A 21,153-nucleotide genomic window follows, 5' to 3' on the forward strand; every position below is an offset into this window, starting at 1 on the left:
CGGACTGCTTCCCTCACAGCTGCCCCTGCAGGGGGGTTTGCAGCCAGCCCTGCTCTGAAAACCATCCAAGGCCCTCGCAGAGCCACTGCTTGGGCTCCCATTGGCTTTTGTGCTTCTTGCAGGGCCCCGCAAACCACGGCCAGACCTTTTCCTGCCACAGAATTGTCACCTTTGCAGCAGCTCTAAAGCTGCCAGAATCAAAGCCAAGGGGGCGGGGGGAGCCTCAGGTCGTGGCTGCCACCTGGGGCTGGCCAGAGCAGGGCTGGCCAATGCCCATCCCTGTGCACTGGGGCTGGGCCATGGCTGGGCCCCACACTTGGATGGCCACTGGCTTCAATGAGGAGGAGTTGGGGAGCTCCTTCCTGCCTGGGGCTCCATTCCCGAGCTGCTCTTGCCGGCTGACATCCTGCAGGGGATGAGTGAGAATGGAGAAGTCTGGACCCCGCCCAGAGCTGCCATCCCCCAGGACAGGACCCCTTGGACAGCATGTGTCCCCTGTGAGGCAGAACCTACCCCCCGTGTGACACTCAGCACAAACGGCCTCTTCCTTCTGCTGCAGGAGAGAGAAAGTGAAAGTGTTGAGGGACACAGCCCGACACCCCCATCCCCCACAGCCTCCCACCCTCCCTGCAGACCCCTCACCCCTGCTTCCCCCACGCTGGGGTTCTCCCAACCCGTTCCCTGCTCAGGTGCTCCCCAGGGTTATCAAGGCATGAACAGGGGGGTTGTGAAATTGAGGGGAATGAGGAAGAAAATGGATAATGTGGAGAGGAAAATATCACTGGGGGTTAGCCCCTCAGAATTGCCTTGTGGTGCCTCCCCCAAACCAGACACATATGAGGGGGTCAGAGCGGGGCCCTGGGTCTACCCAAAAGGTGAGGTACACCCCTTGAAGGAGCTGTGACCCATGGGCTCATCGGGCCACTGTCCATCCCTGGACCCCCATTCCCATGGGAACTCAAACATAGGACCTCCATTTCTTATGTCCCCTCTCCCTGGAACCCCCACCCGAGTACTTACATTCCCTAAGATCTCCATGGCCCAGGACCCCCATTCAGAGGAACCCTCTCCACAAATGACATGCCCTACAACCCCCCTTCCCCCAGGACATGAATTCTCTCAGAAGATCCCCATTCCCACGAGCCTGACCCATTCCCCCTGCACTCCATTCCTAGTACACCCATCCCATGACTCGAAGTCCCTGTAGCCCATGTTCTCCTGGGACTCTCATCCCTGAGTCCCCCAGCCCTGGGGACCCCAAGTCCCATGACACCCCCATCCCTGGTGACTCCCACTCCTCAGTAGCTCCATTCCCCTGGACACCCATCCTTGGCTCCCCAAAACCATTAAGCCCCCCACTCCTGGAACCCCCTGTCCCATCTTGTGCCACCCAGCCTTGTCCCCACCCTGTCCCCACCCTGCCCACAGCCTGTCACCAGCTTGTGGCCAACCTGACCCCAGCAAGTGCCACCTACACATGAGGATGAGATCTGACCTCACTTCCTTCCCATTTTGCCAAAGAACTGCCACTGAGCCGACAGCCACCCCTGGCAGTGAGTGACAGCCAGTGCACATGGCTGGGGACACAGGGATGGCCGGGAAGGTGGCGCTGCTCCTGTGGGGTGAGTGCCCAGGCACGGGCCTGACACCCCGGGGATGGGCCCTGGTGAGGCAGAGACCGGTGGGGAGGGGGCACAGGGGGGCTGCGGGGTCCCCTGAGGTCCCCAAGGCCAGCAGAGCCAGTACATGGGCATGGACCCCAGTGTGAGCAGAGGAGTGGGGTGGCTGTGGGGACAGGAAAAGGCGGACAGGAAGAGGGGAAATGGGATGTGAGGTCAGGAAAAGGGGGATAGAGATGTGGGGACAAGGATGTGGCCAAAGGAACCTTGGGGCTGGGGCAGCAGTGGGGACAGGGACAGGGGCACAGGGATGCAGGAACAGGGACAAGGGCCATGTACCATGCAGATGGGCTGTGGGGATGAGTTCCATTAGAATGGGATGACGGGCCATGGGGATGTTGCTGATGGGACCAGGGCTGTGAGGATGGTGGTGGTGACCTGGAGGAGAATGGGGTGTCCACAGTGTCCCCATGTCCTGCCTCAGCCCAGGGTGACCGAGGTGTCACTGTCCTCAAGACCTCTGTGCTACACCAGTGTTCCCACTGCAGACAGTCTGGGGACAGACACCACACCATGTCCCCCAGGTGCTGCTGTCCCCACCCAGCCCTGTCCCTTCTCCCTTCAAGCCCACACCCTTGGCCTCGCTGGTGAGTCCTCGGGGGATGCCATGTCCCCACCCCGCTGTCCCCAGCCCCATGCAATGGCCCTGGCAGGCTGGTGTCCTCTGTCACCCGCAGGTGCCCAGACCACCCAGCTCCTGGTGGAGCCCCCCTGGAGGCCGGCGGTGCCGTGGGTCCGGGCGACACTGACCTGCCAGGGCTTGGGGCCTGCCGGTGCCACCACCTGGTACAGGGACGGGCAGCGCTCGTGGCTGGAGGGGCCCGACCACTTCACTGTCACCGAGAGTGGCAGCTACGAGTGTGACAGACCTGGCAGTGGGCTCAGCCCCCCCGTGACTGTCTCAGACGGTGAGGGGGATTTGGGTGTCCTCAACCCACCACCTGTGGCACCCCGAGGGCTCTGGGTGGGCTCCGCTCCATGGGTCACTTCTTGGTGTGGCCTGAGCCTGTCCCCTGCACACGGGGACATCCCAGAGCATCCCAATGCGGGGGGACCCTGTTTGTGGAATTGGGGACACCTGGTGCTCTGGCTGTGACCCAATGGGGTCCCCACAAAAATGAGACCCCCCCAGTGTGATGGGACCCCTCTGTCCCATAGGCCCCTTGGTGCTGCAGGTGCCGGCACGGCCACTGCTGGAGGGGGACACAGTGACACTGCGCTGCCAATGCCAGTGGGACCTGTTGGTCACTGAGGTGCGATTCTACCATGGGAACGAGCTGATTAAGACCCTCCCCAGGACCGAACTGTCCCTGTCCCCTCTGCACCTGCACCACAGCGGCCGCTACGGCTGCCGGGTCTGGGTGAACTCCGGGGTATCACGGGGGTGGCAGGAGTCAGCGCCGGTGACAGTGACAGTGCACGGTGAGCCTCACCCCCACAGCCTCCCTGGGTCCTCTGGCTGGGGACACTCAGCCCTGCCTGCAGACCCCCATTACTGCCCAGATCCCCCATCTCTGCTACATGTCTTCAATCCATTCCCGCTTCTCTCACAGGATCCCCCAGCCCTACGTGGGCATCCCCCATCTTTCCTGTAAACTTTTCCTATGTCCCCCCATCACTGCTTGACTCCCCCTCCTCATCTACACATCCCTCACTGGGTCGCTTCGCCCATCTCTGAGTCAACCCCACTCCTCCCTGCTCTGCCCTCACGGTCCCCAGGTCACACCATCCCCTCCCTGGGTCCCCACACCCTCCCTAGGTTCCCCCCGCCCTCTCCAGGTGTCCCCTCCCTGAACCTCCTCATGTTCTTTAGGGTTCCTTTCCAGGCTCTGCCCCCCCCCCTTATTCATTGGGATTCCCCTGCCCCTCTCCACCCCCCCCTCCTGCCCCGTGTTCCTCACTGTCCCCTGGTGTCCCTCACTGACCCTTGCTGTCCCCTCTCCTACAGAGGTCCCGCTCTCGGGGGTGTCCGTGTCAGCACAGCCCCCTGGGGCACAGGTGGCACTGGGGGACTGCCTGGTGCTGAGCTGTGCGGTGGCCGCGGGGACAGGTCCCCTGTCCTTCACCTGGCACCGTGGGGGCTCAGGGACACTGCTGGGCACCGGCCCCAACCTGGAGCTGCGCCGCGTTGGGGACAGTGACAGTGGCCAGTATCACTGCCAGGTCAGCGATGGGGACAGCGTAGAGGAGAGTGTCCCCCTGAATGTCACCGTCCTGGGTGAGCAGGACCCTCGGGCTGGGGGTGATCCCAACCGCAGCACCCCCATCCCACCTCACCAGATGCCAGCCCTGTCTGTGTCCCCACAGTGCCTGTGGCCAATGTCACCATCACCCCCGGTCCCCTGTCACACCAGGTGCATGCAGGTGACGCCGTGACCCTGCGCTGCTCGGTGCAGGTGGGCTCAGCCCCTGTCACCTTCACCTGGCTGCACAATGGCCAGGAGGTGGCCCGGGGTCCCGTTCTGGAGCTTGGGAAAATCAGTGTGGGACATTCGGGCACCTACCGGTGCGTGGCCACCAACCAGCTGGGACAGGACGGGCACCGCGTGTTCCGGGCACTCAGCCCTGAGCTGGCCCTGGAGGTGACCCCTGACTCACCCTGGGTCACAGGTGGGCTCACAAGGGGTCACCGGGGTGTTCAGGACCCCTAGGGTTCACACTGACCCCAATGTGTCCCCCTCTGTCCCCAGCAGTGGCTGTGAATGTCGGCAGGACCCTCCTGTTCCTGCTCCTGCTCCTGGCTGTCATCGGGGGCTGTCACTGCTGGCACCGCTGGGATGGGTGACAATGAGGAGGATGGGGGTCCTGGAGTGAGGGGAAGCCCCCAGAGTGGGGCAGAGCTGGGCCAGCACCCAGGGCCCCTAAGCTGGGGAAAACTGAGCCCACAGTGAGCTCGGCTGGGGGTCCTGGGGGATTTGGGGGGAATTTGGAGAATTTGGAGAATTGGTTGTGTTCCAGGGCCATCCCTGGGTGGGCTTTGAGGAGCATTGGGGTGCCACTGTGAACTCCTGGATGGTTTGGGGACGTCTTCAAGGGCCATGCAGGGATGTTGGGGATCTTTCTGGTGGCCTGGGGGAGTTTGGGGGGTGCCTCTCTCTGCCTGGCTTGGGGTTCTGGGGCACAGTGGGTCACAGACACTGAGGGGTGGTGGGGGCACTGCAGAAGTTTTGGGGGGTTCCAGGGGTGCTTGGAGTGACTGGGGGGGAATCAGGTGTCTGTTGGGAATCAGGGCTTCAGTGGAAATTAGGGGTCCTGTGGGTGTTTGACGCTGCCAAGTTCCCAGGAAGGTTCAGTGGTCCTGGGGTCCCCAAGGTCACCCTCTCTCCTTAATCTTGCAGCTGCCAGGAAGCCCCAGGACAGGTGAGTGGGGGGCTCTGGCTGGGACTCTCCTTTGCCCCTCCCCAGACACCCCTCAGACCCCTCTTATCCCCACAGGACCCTCCCAGAGGAGGGGGCAGTGCTGGACCCCCACGTCATGGGCACTGAGCAGACAGGGGGTGAGTACAGGGGGGACACGGAAACATCATCCCCAGGTGTCACCCCCCACTCAGGTCCCCACAACTGGTGTCACTCTCCGGGCCCCCACTGGTGTCCCCTGGTCCTGCCACACCTCGGGATCCACAAGTGACCAACGCAGACCTGCCAGAATCCCATGAGGGACAGTAGGATCCCCATGACACCTTTGAGAGTGGGCTGTGACACTGGAGACACTGGCAGCGCTGGGGACATCGATTCCCCTCAGTGGTCCCTTCTTCCTCTTCACTGCACCCCACTGGGCTCGTCCTTCCCTCAGCCAGTGCCAGGCCAGCCCATGACCCTTTTCCCTCTACTGTACCTGAACTTCAGCATTTTGATTAAACTGTGTGAGAAACAAGGCACACTCCTTACTATCTTTAAATATTAATAAGGTAGAAAAGGGACAGCAAACAGCGTGCTGGGTGCTGGGCAACAGCCCAAGGCGCACAGTTCTCTATAACAATTCTTCTTGTGTACCTTTTTCATTGTATTGATTGAATACATATTCAAGAAGATTATACATATTTCAAAAATACTTTTGAGTTTACATGTTCTGGGAGTTCTTTTGCTTGGTTTCACCCATGACTCATTTTCTTATAGTACATGCCTGTGCTGGTTTTGCATTGATTGAAGAATAGCTTTGGCAAAACAAATCAGCGATTAGCTTTGAATATCGACAACCTATTGAACCAATTAATGAGCTAGGTATGCCTCTGTGGCCACACAGGTTGAAATCAGAAGAATCCCGGGAAAGTTCTCTTCCCTTCCCGCCTGGGCAGAGGTCCCCAGGTGCCGGCGGGGTCGGCCCCGCTCCGCCGCGTGGCCCCGGGCCTGGTGCGGCCTGGCCGGGCCCGGCCGCTGCTGGAGCCTTGGCAGGGCCGGGCCCGGCGGCGCCCGGGCAGGGCAGGGGAGGAGAGAACGCCCCGTCCCGGCCGGATCGGGCCTCCAGCGGCTGCTGACATCCTGCCGCTAAAGCCGCCCCCATGGCGGCCCCGGGAGGCCTCGCAGGGCCGGGCCGGGCCCCCAGCGCAGTCGGGCAGAGGAACGGGGGAAGCCCCCAGCGCGGCTTTGGAAGAATTCTTTACTATGAACAGCTCCAGACACCGGCACCAAGACCCCTTGCGGAGGGAGAGGCCCCAGCAGCTGGAGAGATCTTGCGGCCAAGAGCAGGGGCAGCTCTGCAGCCGTGCGGAGCGGCCCCGCAGCTGGAAATTGAATGCAGCCAGAACCCCGGAGATCCTGGCCCAGCCCCGGCACAGCCTGAATTTACCACCTTTGGCCACTGCCCGGGAGAACCATCACGGCCTCTGCAGACTGGGAGAATGGAAACTCCTCCTTTGCTCTGATGGAACTTGCAAAGCACTAATCCTCTCTTAAGTGAGACAAAAGGACAGAGTGAAGCTAAATAGAGAGACAATATGAAGACATCAAAGTCGGTGAAGGAGAAGTTGAATCTTAGATGGAAAGAGAAGGAAAAGATGCCTTGATTTTGGCTGAAATTCTTTTGTAAGCCATGGGAATGGACTGTGATATCCTAGAATATCCCTCTAAGTCCTGGAAGGCATGGATGGCGAGATCAGAGTATTCAGATTTTAGATCTGAGCAAAGGCATTTGTGGTCAACGAAGTAAATACTGAAGTAGTTGTGATCTTATGAGACGCTTGAATAGAGAGAGAGAGATGAGATGAGATGAAGACCTGCCCCCAAAAAGAGGAAAGATCTCTGTTCCTAGAGTTGAAGAAAACCTTTGCTTTTGAACCGTTCATCTTTAAAATGATACCCCATGAGTTTACATGGCCCATTACGCAGCTGTGGGAAGGCTGTGTGATATGGGAGGGACTTCACAAATGCAGATTCAGAGGCGGCTGGTTTTGTGAGAATGAAAAAGCCACAAGAGAACTGTTCTTTCTTGTGGGGAAGTTTCCATGACAGACCCAATGAGACTTGTCTCTCTGAGAGAACTGATGAAAGACTATTTTAGAGGTAGTGACTGACATGAAGTCTAAGTTTTGTTTTCTCTGGATGTTGTCAGAGAGAAAGAAAGGAGTTTGTGGGGAAGAGAGGAAGTGTTTTGAAGGTTTTTTTCCAATTCTTGGGTTTTTTTTCTCTCTTGTAGTTTTCTTAATAAACCTGTCTTTAGATCCTTGAAAGGACTTTTTCTCTCCAATTCTGATGCTGTTTTACCTATTACAGGATTTGATGAGTGATCTCTCCTGGTCCTTGTCTCAACCCAGGAACCCTCTCCGCTGCCACCATTCCATCTCTGCCATCCCCACTTCCCAGTGCACCCCCGGGTCCCGGGTGAGAGGGAGGAAGGGAAGGGAAAGGAAGGGAGAAAGCAGGAAGGAAGGCGGGAAGGAAGGCGGGAAGGAAGGAAGGAAGGAAGGCGGGAAGGAAGGCAGGAAGGAAGGCAGGAAGGAAGGCAGGAAGGAAGGCAGGAAGGCAGGAAGGCAGGAAGGCAGGAAGGAAGGAAGGGGTTGTTCCTTCTGCAAGCTCAGGCAGGCAGTGGCCGATGTCAGCACTGCCAGCAGACCCTTCTCAGCAGAGACATTCCCATGGGTGATTTTCTCCTGCTTCTGGGTGGGGGGAAAGAAGGATGAGGACCCTCAGTGTGGCTCCGCACACTGGGCTGGGCTGGTGCTGGCCACAGGAATCACCAGGAATATGTGGGAGCTGAGAGAGGTGGATGCATTGGGAGGTGTGAGGTGTCAATGCATGGGATCCAAGGGATATGGGTGTGTGGGGGCTGTGGGGCATGGAGATGTGGGAGATGGATGCCTGAGAGTCAGTGGACAGGGTTACAGGACAGGTTGGGGAGGGGAGTGCTGTGAAAGCCCCTCCCCTGAAGGCCCTTTTGGTGGTTGCTGTCCATGACCTCGAACACCACTGGGGGCTGGCGGGGTCTGTCCTCCTCATCCTGGTCCTGTCTGGGGCCTTTGTAGCTCTGGGGAAGGAGCCCTGGCCCAGGCTCCCCAACGGGGTGAGACGGGAATGCTGCTGGGGGGTCCCTGTTCTCCGGTCCCACCCCATCTGTGGCTCCAGCCGTCATCCCCGTGTCAGGCTCTGGGGACTGATCTTGTGGAACGTCCTCCGGGGCAGGCTGTGCTGCTGGGGGGCAGGAGGGAACCTAGGGGGACAGGGAACCAGACTCTGCATGAGGAGCACAGGGGGGCTTCTCTGCAGGGCAGCTTTGAGAGGGGAGTGCAGCAGTGACCAATCCAGTGACCTCAAAGACCTGCTGTGAGCCTGCTCTGTGATGTAACAACCTCCTCTATGATGTGACACCACCACTCTGAGATGTCACAGTCATCTCTGTGAATGTCAAACAACTATCATAGGATGTCATCACGTGCTCTGTGATGTCATACACAGCTGCCCTGTGATGTCACAGCCCACTCTGTGATGTCACATATTTCCCTTCTATGATGTCAGACTCTGCCCCAGGAATCCTTGGCACTGATTCTCCCAGGAGAGGGGATTTCAGGGAGCCCAAAAGACTTCGTTGGGCATTGGCAGAGCTGTTGTGGAGACAGAGGGAATTCCACAGCTCAATCTGCCTGGGGTTCTCCCAGGACCCTTCTGCTGTGGGGCTCCTCAGGGTGCAGGAACAACATCTGTTGGCAAGGGCAGACATACCACGAGATTTTGGCTGGAGGGTGAGTGGCTGATCTTGGCTCCTCTCTCTCTTGCTCCTGGCACTGGAGGTGGGACAGTGCTGCTGTTGCTCTGGGGACAATTGGCCGCCACCGCAGAGTTCCACCCTTCACTGCTTCTCCTACCATGAGTGAGGCTTTGCTGAGAAGGGCAGCCCTTGAACTGGCATCTTTTAAACTCCCTCAGGGAAAGGACCCTCACCATATTCTCAGGTGTCTCAGAGGAGAACCCAGCACCCAGAGCACCTCACCCTTCCCAGAGGGCGCGTCTCCTGGCTGCGTGCGGCAGCTGTTTGCGGGAGCACGGCTGTGGCTGCCCAGCTCCGCTGTTTTCTGTGACTGCTTTGGGCTTTTTGCTACCCTTGAACCCAACACCCCGTGCCCCACCCAAGCCCCACGGCTCCTGCTACAGCTTCAGAGTTTTTGCTACACCTCCTTTGCCACCCTGGGTGTGCCTCCTCCCACCGTTCCAGCCGCCACTCCGAGGGTTCCTGCCGCAGTCCATTTTGCCATCCGGAGCGGCACCGTTCCCAGCTGCCCCCCAGCTCCGTCAGTGAGGGAAGGGCGCTTCTCTCTCTCTCCCGCCCGCTGAGTCTCCATTAACCATGGAGAGAGAGACAGCCGAGCTGTTGCCACAGCGCCCCCTGCAGCCGCGGGGGAATCATCGCACCCGCCCTGCCTGGCCGGGAGCCACCAGCGCCCCTGCCGGCTGTGCCCGGAACTGCACCGCAGGGGAAGTGCCTGCAGCCCCGAGAGGGCTGGGACTGGGTTTGTGCTTTTGTTTGTTGTTGGTGGCGGTGTTGTTGTTTGTTTGTCTTGTTATAGATATTCTAGTGAAGAATTGTTATTCCTGTTCCCATATCTCTGTAAACCCCACACCAATCTCTTCAACAGCCTGACTGGGACCTTCCTCCGTCCGAGCTGACCTGGCAGTGCTGAACAAACAAAAACCATTTCTCCCAGTTTAACCAAAAATCTGCATTTTGGAACCAATGAGAAGGACAAGGGTCCTGTGCCCCCTGGCACTGAGGGAGAGAATGGGGAACCCCTCTGGGTACTGGGAGCACTGGGAGCACTGGAACGGGGAGCTGTGGGGCCAACATGGGACCCGCCACTCGTGGCCACCCCCTGGGTACGGTGGGCACCCACAAGAGCTGGGAGAGGCACACAGAGGGGGTGTCCTTGGACAGGGACCTCCAGTGCTCCCAGTGTCCCCCAGTGTCACAGCAAATTCCCATAGATGTCACTGGGGTCCCGTTGTCACCTGTGGGGTCCCAGCATCTCCATGTAGGTCACCTGGGGGGATGTGGCCCGGGGCGGCCCTGCGAGAGATACCAGATATGAGGACCTGGGTGGGGGGTGACACCCGTGGGTGACATGTCCCTGGCCCCTCCTGTACTCACCCCCTGCCTGCTCGATGCCCACGATGTGGGTATACAGCAGATCCTCCACTTCTGGGGCGGCCGGAGGATCCTGGGGGGCCCTGTGGGGATAAGGGAGTGTCTGTGGGGCTGGGGGGAGTCTCAGGTGAGGGTAAAATGAGGCGTCAGATCTTGAGACCCCACTCACCTTTCCTGCTGCTTCCTGAGGGCTGCAAAGGGAAGAGGGGAGGGTGACTGGTGGGGTCCTCACGGGCTCTGAATAACATCGGGTCCCCTGACTGCCCCTGGGAGCCTCGAGCATCTCTGAAGCTCCTAAAAAACCTCGAACTACCCTTGAACCCCATGAGCCCCTAAACTGCCCTAAAACCCTGACAGAACCCGCAACATCCCTGCATGACCCTCCAGGAGCTCCCCAAATCTCCCAGGGCCCCCAGTCAAGGTCTCTGGGGGCTCAGCTTCACCCAAATCAGGAGCTGTTGGTGACACCATATGGCCCGTGTGTTCTGGAGGAGCTTCATCCTAATCCCTGGGACCCCCATTCCCCCTCATTGTCACCCACACAGGCGGTGCCGCCGGTGCCAGCCCACGATGACAGCCAGGAGCAGGAGCAGGAACAGGAGGGACCCGACGACCCCTGCAGCCACTGCTGGGGACAGAGGGGGACACAGTGGGGTCACCGAGAAATCCAGAAGTCCTGCATCCCCCGTGTGACCCTGTGTCAGCCCACCTGTGACCCAGGGTGAGCCAGGGGTCACCTCCAGGGCCAGCTCAGGGCTGAGTGCCCAGAACACGCGGTGCCCGTCCTGTCCCAGCTGGTTGGTGGCCACGCACTGGTAGGTGCCCGAATGTCCCACATCGATGTCCCCAAGCTCCAGGATGGGACCCTGGGCCACCTCCTGGCCATTGTGCAGCCAGGTGAAGTTGACAGGGGCTGAGCCCACCTGCACCGAGCAGCGCAGGGTCACGGCGTCACCTGCATGCACCTGGTGTGACAGGGGACCGGGGGTGATGGTGGCATTGGCCACGGGCACTGCAGAGACACAGACAGGGCTGGCACCTGGCAAGGTGGGCTGGGGGTGCCGTGGGTGGGATCACCCCCAGTCCGAGGGTCCCACTCACCCAGGACGGTGACATTCAGGGGGACACTCTCGGCCATGCTGTCCCCATCGCTGACCCGGCACTGGTAGTGGTCACTGTCATTGTCCCCAACGCGGCGCAGCTCCAGGTGGGGGCCACTGCCCAGTGGTGTCCCTGAGCCCCCCCGGTGCCAGGAGAAGGACAGGGGACCTGTCCCCTCGGCCACTGTGCAGTTCAGCACCAGGCGGTCCCCCAGTGCCACCTGTCCCCCGGGGGGCTGTGCCCACGCGGACACCCCTGAGAGTGGGACTCCTGAGGGGAGAGGGGGACACCAGGGGACAGTGAGGGACTTGGGGATGTTCTGGGAGGAGCAGAGGATTCCCAGTGAGGAAAAGGGGATGCAGAGCTAGGGGCTTAGGAATGAATGCCAAGAAATGATGAGGGGTTCAGGGAGGGGACACCTGGAGAAGGATGATGGTAGACTCCAGGGAGGGTGTGGGGATGCAGGGAGGGGATAGGGGGGACATGGAGGGGGACCAGAGCAGTGATTGGGGAACATGGAAAAAGTTTACAGGATAGATGGGGGTACCCACGCAGGGCTGGGGAACCCGGCAAAGGATCCAGGAAAGCATGGGGGACCCACCACCGGTATGGGGTGTCCGGACAGTAATAGAGGTCTCCAGGCAGGGCTGGGGGACCCAGGGAGGCTCTGGGGGCTCCCCGTGCCCATCCCCGCACTTACTGTGCACTGTGATGCAGAGCCGGGCGCTGCTCTTCCACACCTTCCTCTCCTCAGAGCGCACCTGGCAGGTGTAATTCCCCGAGTCGGAGACCCCCACGGCGGGCACCAGGAGCTGTGGGGACACCTGCGGGCCCCCCACCAACTGCCCATCCCGGTAGAAGAGGTGCAGGAGGCGGGTTCGGGGCCGCAGGGGTCTGGGGGTGCTGAGGCAGCTGAGATGGAGGCGGGACCCCTCGATGGGCTCGGGGGGACCCTCCAGCACCGGCACAGTGAAGAGCTCTGGGAAGGAGACAGGAGATTAGGACTGTGACTCTGAGTCCACTGGGAAGTGGCTTTGGGATTGTCAAGGCATAAGGTGTTGGGGTGTTGGGATATCAAGGTGGCAGCTGTGCGGATGCTCACCATGCACTGTCACTGTCACTGGTGCTGAGTTGTGCCACTGTGACATTCCCGAGCCCACCAAGCCCCCGCAGAGGTAGTGACCGCTGTGGTGCAGCTGCAGGGGGGACAGGGACAGCTCGGTGCCGCTGACGGGCCGCCCCAGATCCGTCTCCTTGTGGTAAAATCGCACCCCAGTGACCGACATGTCCTGCGTGACCCGGCAGCGCAGTGTCACCGTGTCCCCCTCCAGCAGTGTCTGTGTTGGCACCTGCAGCACCAGTCGGTCTGTGGGGCAGGGGGGTTCTCACACTGAGGGACTCAAGAGGGGTCCGGGGGGTCCCCATTACACCAGAGGCCCCTAAGAATACCAGGGGGAAACCCATCACCCTGGGATGAACTGGTGTGCACTGGAACAAATTGGTGTGCACAGGGGTACAGTGTGATGCACTGGCATGTCCACATGTGCTGGGGACTGGGACATGAAGCCACACGTGGACAGGAGCCCACGCTGAGCCCTCATGGGGCACCAACCTCACAGCCCCACTAACCATTTAATACTGACACGGGGGGGCTGAGCCCACTGCCGGGTCTGTCACATGTGTAGTTGCCACTCCTGGTGACAAGGATGCGGTCAGATCCCTTCTGCCCCCAGCGCCGCCCGTCCTTGTACCAGGTGGTGGCACCGGTGGGCCCCAAGCCCCAGCAGGTCAGTGTCACCCGGTCCCACAGCACCGCCGGCCTCCAGGGGGGCTCCACCAGGAGCTGGGTGGTCTGGGCACCTGCAGGTGACAGAGGACACCAGCCTGCCAGGGTCAGCGCAGGGCTGAGGACAGCGAGGTGGGGATGTGGCGTCGCCCGAGGACTCACCAGCGAGGCCGAGGGTCTGGGCTGGAAGGGAGAAGGGACAGGGCTGGGTTGGGGTGGCAGGCCAGCAAGAGAAGCTCCTGGGGGATGGGATGTGGAGACTATCACAGAATTGTCCCAATGGGGAATGGTTTGGCATGGAAATTTCGAGGACAGAGACATCCTGGCAACTCGGCTGAGGCAAGACACGGGGACACTGTGGACACTCCGGGAATGGGGACACCACAGCCACCCCATGTTTTCAAAGGTCACCACCACCATCCTCACAGCTCCTATCCTCACAGCCCATCTGCATGGTACATGGCCCTTCTCTCTGTACCGGCAGCCCTGTTCCTCTGTCCCTGTTCCCACTGCTGCACCACCCCAAGGTTCCTTTGGCCACATCCTTGTCCCCACATCTCTATCTCCCTGCTCCTGCCCCCACATCCCAGTTCCCCTTTTCCTGTCCACACAGCCACCCCACTCCTCTGCTCACACTGGGGTCCATGCCCATACACTGGCTCTACTGGCCTTGGGGACCTCAGGGGACACCCCAGCCCCCCTGTGCCCCCTCCCCACCGGTCTCTGCCTCACCAGGGCCCATCCCCGGGGTGTCAGGCCCGTGCCCGGGGCACTCACCCCACAGGAGCAGCGCCACCTTCCCGGCCATCCCCGTGTCCCCGGTCATGTGCACTGGCTGTCACTCGCTGCTGTGGCCACCGGTCCCCTGGGTGGCGGCTCTTCGGATGAAGAGGAAGGAAGAAACGTCACACGTCGTCCCCATGAGTAGGTGGCCCTTGGTGGGGGATGGGTGGAGACACAGCAGGGGACAGGCTGGGGACATTATGGGATAGTCTGGGGGCACAGTGGGGGATGGTGTTCCCAGGAGTGGGGAGCTCAGGGGATGTGGGGAACCAAGGAGGGGTGTCCAAGAGAATGGGGATCCAGGGGAATTGGGGTCTTCATGCCTGGGGATATTCAGGGATGGGGCTCCGGGGTGATCATGGTCCCCATGAATTTCGGATAATGGGATGTAGGTCCCAGAGTTGGGGGTGAAGGGGAAAAAAATAGGGGACCCTTGGGAAGAGTGGTTATGGAAGAAGAAGCAGCCCATGTGATGGGATCAAGGCAATGGTGGTCCTGGGCAATGGCAGTCCTGGGATGGGGGTCCCAGGGAGCAGAGACCAAGGGAATGGGGGTCCCATGGTTGGGTTCCCAGGGGAATGGGGGGCCCAGGGATGGGCAGTGGCTGACACACAGGGGGAGAGGTCCTGTCCTGGGGGGAACAGCAAGGGGGGTCCTGTTCTGGGGGGATCCTGTCCCGGGGGGGACACATGCTGGCCAAGGGGATCCTGTCCTGGGGGATGGCAGCTCCAGGCGGGGTCCAGACATCTCCATTCACACTCGCCCCCTGCAGGATGTCAGCCGGCAAGAGCAGCTCGGGAATGGAGCCCCAGGCAGGAAGGAGCTCCCCAACTCCTCCTCCTTGAAGCCAGTGGCCATCCAAGTGCGGGGCCCAGCCATGGCCCAGCCCCAGTGCACAGGGATGGGCATTGGCCAGCCCTGCTCTGGCCAGCCCCAGGTGGCAGCCACGACCTGAGGCTCCCCCCGCCCCCTTGGCTTTGATTCTGGCAGCTTTCGAGCTGCTGCAAAGGTGAGAATTCTGTGGCAGGAAAAGGCCTGGCTGTGGTTTGCTGGGCCCTGCAAGAAGCACAAAAGCCAATGGGAGCCCAAGCAGTGGCTCTGCGAGGGCCTTGGATGGTTTTCAGAGCAGGGCTGGCTGCAAACCCCCCTGCAGGGGCAGCTGTGAGGGAAGCAGTCCGGAAATGCAGCAATTGATCATTTTGTCCCTCTCAGCAAGGGGCTGAGAGAGCCCCAGAAGTTCTGCAGATCCCACACCCATCTGCTCAACAACCTGACCGGGACCCTCCTTCCTGAACAAAACCTGCAGCCCTTTGGAACTTCCCAGAAAGAATGTTTGTGTTCTGGATGTGGACACCACAAGAGAGGGAAAAGTGTGGAAATACTGAGCAGGGGCTCCAGCCGTGGATCTGGGGAACAGGGGTGTCCCAGCAGGAGCAGGGAGTGCCCAGGCAGGGGAATTCAGGGCAGGGTGGAGTGCATTTCCCAGGGAAGCAGACCCTGAGGGACACACAGGCATTTCCACGGATTCCTGTGCTCTGTTCCAAGGATGGACAGAGTTTCAACCCTGTTGGGAGCTGAAGCCATGGGAAATAAATGAAGTTTGAGGGTGGGAAGGAGGAAAATGGGCAGAGTTCCTAAATGTGGCCCAGCCAAAGCCTTCCCTGTGGGCTGGCTTGCTGCCCAGCAGGCCAGGAACAATCCCATGGACCTGCTGGAGACTCAGGGAGATTCCACACTCAGTGTTATGCACAAGGAAACGCTGCTATGGGATGCACCAATGGGCTCTTAAAGGGAACCAGAAAGTCTCATTTCTATGGGATTTGTTTGTGTTTTTATTGTCAGTGACTAGTTGGGAGGGCAATGATTAAAAGGATTCTATCGACCAGACCATTTTCTACATTGTTAGTTTGATTTTTGCTGAGTTTATTTTTTCTTGGGAAAAAATGTGATTTGGGAAAGTATTTTTGCCTTTATTTCATGGTTGTATAATTTTGTTTCAGCCAATTGGGCATCAGGGAATTGAACCAAATTTAGCCGGGCATTTACCATCATCTGGGTAAGGTCGTAACAGATGCCCCCTTATGTTTAAACACCCCAGAGGATACAGGGCCCCACTGGGGACAGTGGGAATGCTCAGTGCCCCCCCAGGATATGCCACCTCTGGGACAGGAATCCCCAAGGACATGGCACCCCCAGAATGAGGAACCCTCTGGGACAAGACCCTGGGACACGACCCAGGTGTCACCACAGCAGAGGAGCCCTTTTCCCTCAGGGCAGGACCCCTCTGGATGTGCCCCCCAGGACAGAACCCACGGCCTCAGCTCAGCATAAACGGCCTCTTCCTTCTGCTGCAGGAAAGAGAAAGTGAAAACCTTTCATCCCCCACAGCCCCTGAACACTGCCTGCACACCCCAGCCCCCTTGGCCCCTTCCTGGGATCCCCCCACCGTTCCCTGCTCAGGTGTTCCCTGGGATGGCTGAGCCAGGAAATGGGGGGATGGGAAAAGCCCAGGGGTGTGTGGGGCACAGACCCAGAGCCTCCACCCTGGGGTGCCCCCCTGGCCATGAGCACACTGTGGGGGCTGTGCTGGGCTCTGAGTCACCCCGAAATCTGAGGCACCCAGGGCAGGAGCTGTGACCCCCGTGCCCACCCAGCCACTGCCCATCCCTGGGAACCCCATTCCCCTGGGAACCCAACCATGGGACCCCCATTGCCTTGGTCTCTGCTCCCTGGGACCCCCATCCCAGGACTCCCATTGCCCAGGACCACCATTGCCTTGATCCCATCCCATGGGCTGCTTCTCCTTCCCCTCAGAACCCTAATTCCTCAGGGTCCCCTTTTCTCTACTGGACCCCCAACCCTGGGACACACATCCCATGACCTGAAATCTCTGAGGTCTATGCTCCCACAGGACCCCCATCATTGAGTCCCCCCAGGCATGAAGACCCCAATTCCCCTGGACCCCATTCTCCTGGACACCCACCCTTGGTTTCCCACATCCCCTGAGGCCCCCACTCCTGGGAACACCATCCCCCACTGAGCCCCCAGACCATCCCATAATGTCCCCAGCCTGTCCCCTGCTGTGTCTCCACCCATCCCCCACCAAGGGCCACCTACACGTGGGGACGAGGTGTGACCTTTCTTCCTTCCTCTTCATCCGAAGAGCCGCCACAGCAGTGAGTGACAGCCAGTCCACATGGCCGGGGACACGGGGATGGCCGGGAAGGTGGCGCTGCTCCTGTGGGGTGAGTGCCCCGGGCACGGGCCTGACACCCCGGGGATGGGCCCTGGTGAGGCAGAGACCGGTGGGGAGAGGGCACAGGGGGGCTGGGGTGTCCCCTGAGCTCCTCAAGGCCAGCAGAGCCAGTCCATCATGTCACCACAGTTACAGGATGGCCATGGGGAAAGTAACAGGGGAACTGGAATGTGGGGACAGGTACATGGGGATAGAGATGTGTGGTCAAGGATGTGGCAAAAAGAACCTTGGGGCTCTGCCAGCGTTGGGGACAGGGATAGGGAAACAGTGATGCGGGAACAGGTGCAAGGGCCACGTACCTTGCATATGCCATATGGGGAGAGGTGCCTTCGGAATGGGATCACGGGCACCGGGCCATGGGGATGTGGTTGTGGGAACAGGCGTTCTGAGGATGCTCGGGGGGACCTGTGCAAACATGGGATGTCCACAGTGTCCCCATGTCCTCCCTCAGCCCAGAGTGATTGAGGTGTTCCTGTCCTCATGACCTCTGTGCTACACCAGAGTTCCATTCGGGGCAGTATGGGGCAGGCACCACACTTTGTGCTGTGCCTGCTGTCGCTTCTTTCCCACCAGGGCCACCCTCACCCAGCCCTGTCCATTCTCCCTTCCAGCCCAGACCCTCGGCCTCACTGGTGAGTCCTCGGGGGATGCCATGTCCCCACCCTGCTGTCCCCAGCCCCATGGTGGCCCTGGCAGGCTGGTGTCCCCTGTCACCCGCAGGTGCCCAGACCACCCAGCTCCTGGTGAAACCCCCGTGGAGGCCGGCGGTGCTGTGGGACCAGGTGACACTGACCTGCCAGGGCTTGGGGACCGCCGGTGCCACCACCTGGTACAAGGACGGGCAGCGCTGGGGGCCGAACAGACGCGACCGCTTCACTGTCACGGAGAGTGGCACCTACAGGTGTAGCAGACCTGGCAGTGGGCGGAGCCCCCCTGTGAGAGTGGTCATTGGTGAGGGAGGTTGTGTGTCCCCAGCCTGGCACCTGCAGGGACCTCGTGGGCTCTGGGTGGGCTCCAGTCCATGGGTCACCTCTTGGTGTGACCAGAGCCCGTCCCCTGCACACGGGGACATCCCAAAGCATAACAGTGCAAGGGGGCTCCTCTCTTGCAATGGGTGGCCTCTGGTGGCATCCGGTGACATCAGGACCCTCCAGATGCCCCCGGTGTGACGGAAAACGTCTGTCCCCCAGACTGGCTGGTGTTGCAAGTGTCAGCATGGGCACTGCTGGAGGGGGATACGGTGACACTGCGCTGCCGGTGCTGGCAGGATAGCACAGCCACTGGAGTACGATTTTACCATGAGGAGCAGGACCTGGGAGGGCCCCAAGACAGGACCGAGCTGTCCCTGTCCCCCCTGCAGCTGCACCACAGCGGCCGCTACTACTGCAGGGGCAGGGTGAGCTCTGCAATGCCACAGTGGAGGGAGTCGCAGCTGGTGACAGTGACAGTGCGCAGTGAGTGCAGGGATGGGGACAGGCAACCCTGACATCCACCGAGGGCTTCCCCCTTCTACCTGCATCCTTCATCCCTCCCTTCACTCCTCCCTGGATCACCCAAAATTTCCCAAGTACCTCCTTGTTCCCCCATGACTGCCCGGTTCCCTCTCCGCATCCCTCATCTCTCTCTCTGTCCCCCCACCCCTCCCTGGCATCCCACACCCCTTCCAAGGTCCCCGCTCAACCCTCTGGTTGCACTTCCGTCCCTGGGTCCACCCACCCCTCTCCAAACACCACATCATTCCCTGAGTCTCCTCAGTCTCTTGTGTAGTCCCCCATCCCTGCCTGGCTCTCTCCACCTTTCCATGGGGTCACTCCATGGTCACCAGATCCCAACGCACCTCCCAGGGTCCACTTCTCACTGGGGTCCTCTGTGCTCCCCTCCAATCCCCCCTCCTTCCCGTCTTGTGTCCTCCACCCATCATGGCAAGATCATCTTACCTGTGTCTCCCCGCAGGGATCCCTGTCTCGGGGGTGTTCGTGTCAGTGCGGCCCCCCGGGGGACAGGTGGCACTGGGGGACCGCCTGGTGCTGAGCTGTGCAGTGGCCATGGGGACAGGTCCCCGGTCCTTCACCTGGCACCGGGGGGGCTCTGGGACACCGCTGGGCACCGGCCCCCACCTGGAGCTGCGGCACGTTGGGGACAATGACAGCAGCCAGTATCACTGCCGGGTCAGCGATGGGGACAGCGTTGCTGAGAGTGTCCCCCTGAATGTCACTGTCCTTGGTGAGTGTGACTCTCAGGCTGGGGGTGGCCTCACCCACAGCATGCTGCAGGAAACTCTCATCCCCGTGTCCCTGTCCCTCTTGCTGGCTGCCAGCCCCCCGCCCCAGTCTCACCCTGTCTGTGTCCCCACAGTGCCCGTGGCCAATGCCACCATCACCCCCGGTCCCCTGTCACACCAGGTGCACGCAGGTGACCCCGTGACCCTGCGCTGCTCGGTGCAGGTGGGCTCAGCCCCTGTCACCTTCACCTGGCTCCACAACGGGCAGGAGGTGGCCCAGGGTCCCGTTCTGGAGCTTGGAAACGTCGATGTGGGACATTCGGGCACCTACCAGTGCGTGGCCACCAACCAGCTGGGACAGGACGGGCACCGCGTGTTCCGGGCACTCAGCCCTGAGCTGGCCCTGGAGGTGACCCCTGGCACACCCTGGGTAACAGGTGGGCTCACACAGGGTCACACGGGGGATGCAGGACCCCGGGGTTCTGGGTCACCCCACTGTGTCCCTCTCTGTCCCCAGCAGTGGTCGCCGGGGTCGGCGGGTCCCTCCTGTTCCTGGTCCTGCTCGTGGCTGTCATCGTGGGCTGGCACCGGTGGCACCGCCGGGGTGGGTGACAATGAGTAGGAATGGGGGTCCCAGGAATTAGGGTGAAGCCCACCCAGAGTATGTGGTCATAGGGTGCCAACAACAGCTCCTGACTTGGGTGAAGATGAGCCCCCAGAGTCTTTGGATGCGAGTTTTTGGAAGTTTGTGGGATTTGGGGGCTCAGGGGGTTCAAGGGGTGCTTCAAAGATTTCTGGGAGCTTCAAGAATGCTTGGGAGTCCTGGGGGTAGTCAGGGGTCCCGGGGGTGTTCAGAGGCCCTGAGGACCCCCCATTCATGCTTCCCTGTTCCCTTTGCAGCCCTCAGGAAGCAGCAGGAAAGGTGAGTGGGGGGCTCCAGGTCTGACCCCCCCTTTTACCCTCACCCCAAACTCCCTTCATCCCCACAGACACCCCCTTATTCCCGCAGGGCCCCCCCGGATCCCCCGGCCCCCCCAGAGGAGGGGGAGGTGCTCTACACCCACGTTCTGAGCACCGAGCGGGCAGGGGGTGAGTACAGGGTGGGGACACAGGGACACGTCACCCACGGGTGTCACCCCCCACCCATGTCCCCACACCTGATGTCTCTTGCAGGGCTCCCCCGTGTCACATCCCCCCAGGTGACCTACGCGGAGCTGGCGGGATCCCACAGGCGACAGCAGGACCCCAGTGACATCTACGGGAACATGCTGTGACACTGGGGGCATTGGGGGCACTGGGGGTCCCTGTGTGAGGGCAACTCCCGTGTGTGTCCCCCCCAGCTCCCGTGGTGCCCACCGTGCCTGGGTGGGGGCCACGAGTGGGGGGTCCCATGTGGGGCTGCCAAGAGCTCCCCGTCCCAGTGCTCCCAGTGCTCCCAGTACCCCCAGGGACTCCCCACTCCCTCCCCCAGTGCCGGGGGGCACAGGACCCTTGTCCCTCCCATTGCACCCAAAACGCAGCATTTTGATTAAACCGGGAGAAATGGTCAAAGTCGCAGGGGAACCCCGATAATGAAGGGAAATCGTCAAAGCAAATGCAGGTTCGATCAATATGATTACTGCTACATTTCTCTTTTATTGTGTGTAAGAGGGCCAGTTTTATACACTCTATATAGTTTACAGTTACAAGTGAATTCTAATAGGCACACGGCACAGGAAAGAATGCAAACACTTATTGTTTAATAAACTGTTTAAGGTA

At 60.5% G+C, this 21,153-nt stretch overlaps 3 protein-coding genes and 2 long non-coding RNA genes across 5 annotated transcripts; 3 read left to right on the forward strand and 2 right to left on the reverse strand.

Moving 5' to 3' along the window:
• The first annotated feature begins 1,573 nt into the window (after positions 1-1,573).
• Positions 1,574-4,464, forward strand: LOC136302915 (Fc receptor-like protein 2). The gene is made up of 6 exons (XM_066206496.1): positions 1,574-1,622; positions 2,357-2,587; positions 2,838-3,101; positions 3,628-3,897; positions 3,987-4,289; positions 4,370-4,464. Exons 1-6 carry the CDS (start codon positions 1,574-1,576, stop codon positions 4,462-4,464), a joined length of 1,212 nt encoding a protein of 403 aa, XP_066062593.1.
• A 5,372-nt stretch (positions 4,465-9,836) lies between these two features.
• On the reverse strand, positions 9,837-10,875 carry LOC136303193 (uncharacterized). Its single transcript, XR_010724166.1, has 4 exons — positions 10,790-10,875; positions 10,418-10,439; positions 10,252-10,331; positions 9,837-10,170 (listed from the first exon to the last, which is right to left on the reverse strand). It is a non-coding gene; the product is annotated as an uncharacterized lncRNA (long non-coding RNA).
• A 28-nt stretch (positions 10,876-10,903) lies between these two features.
• Positions 10,904-13,877, reverse strand: LOC136302916 (Fc receptor-like protein 2). The gene is made up of 7 exons (XM_066206497.1): positions 13,868-13,877; positions 13,298-13,318; positions 12,452-12,715; positions 12,050-12,328; positions 11,350-11,619; positions 10,986-11,260; positions 10,904-10,924 (listed from the first exon to the last, which is right to left on the reverse strand). The coding sequence occupies exons 1-7, from the start codon at positions 13,875-13,877 to the stop codon at positions 10,904-10,906; spliced, it is 1,140 nt and encodes a 379-aa protein (XP_066062594.1).
• Positions 13,878-17,114: 3,237 nt separating this feature from the next.
• LOC136302917 (low affinity immunoglobulin gamma Fc region receptor III-like) lies at positions 17,115-19,590 on the forward strand. Its single transcript, XM_066206498.1, has 6 exons — positions 17,115-17,163; positions 17,786-17,806; positions 17,895-18,125; positions 18,365-18,628; positions 19,128-19,397; positions 19,577-19,590. Exons 1-6 carry the CDS (start codon positions 17,115-17,117, stop codon positions 19,588-19,590), a joined length of 849 nt encoding a protein of 282 aa, XP_066062595.1.
• A 729-nt stretch (positions 19,591-20,319) lies between these two features.
• LOC136303090 (uncharacterized) lies at positions 20,320-21,153 on the forward strand. The gene is made up of 2 exons (XR_010724160.1): positions 20,320-20,484; positions 20,569-21,153. It is a non-coding gene; the product is annotated as an uncharacterized lncRNA (long non-coding RNA).

The sequence above is a fragment of the Chamaea fasciata genome, unplaced genomic scaffold (genome assembly GCF_029207755.1).
Source record: "Chamaea fasciata isolate MVZ Bird 193981 ecotype frontalis unplaced genomic scaffold, bChaFas1.0.hap1 SCAF_31, whole genome shotgun sequence".
Lineage (NCBI taxonomy): Eukaryota > Metazoa > Chordata > Aves > Passeriformes > Sylviidae > Chamaea > Chamaea fasciata.

Bases quoted from the DNA above. Each gene is read 5' to 3' on its own strand.
- LOC136302915 (XM_066206496.1), top strand. From the start codon at position 1,574: ATGGCTGGGGACACAGGGATGGCCGGGAAGGTGGCGCTGCTCCTGTGG. The intron at 2,588-2,837 runs GTGAGGGGGATT...TCTGTCCCATAG, and splicing joins CCCCGTGACTGTCTCAGACG to GCCCCTTGGTGCTGCAGGTG. The intron at 4,290-4,369 runs GTGGGCTCACAA...CTCTGTCCCCAG, and splicing joins TGACTCACCCTGGGTCACAG to CAGTGGCTGTGAATGTCGGC.
- LOC136302917 (XM_066206498.1), top strand. From the start codon at position 17,115: ATGGCCGGGGACACGGGGATGGCCGGGAAGGTGGCGCTGCTCCTGTGG. The intron at 17,807-17,894 runs GTGAGTCCTCGG...TGTCACCCGCAG, and splicing joins CCAGACCCTCGGCCTCACTG to GTGCCCAGACCACCCAGCTC. The intron at 18,126-18,364 runs GTGAGGGAGGTT...TCTGTCCCCCAG, and splicing joins CCCTGTGAGAGTGGTCATTG to ACTGGCTGGTGTTGCAAGTG.
- LOC136302916 (XM_066206497.1), bottom strand. The intron at 11,620-12,049 runs GTAAGTGCGGGG...CTCTCCCCTCAG, and splicing joins GCTCTGCATCACAGTGCACA to GAGTCCCACTCTCAGGGGTG. The intron at 10,925-10,985 runs GTGACCCCTGGC...CGGGGGATGCAG, and splicing joins GCCCTGAGCTGGCCCTGGAG to GACTTCTGGATTTCTCGGTG.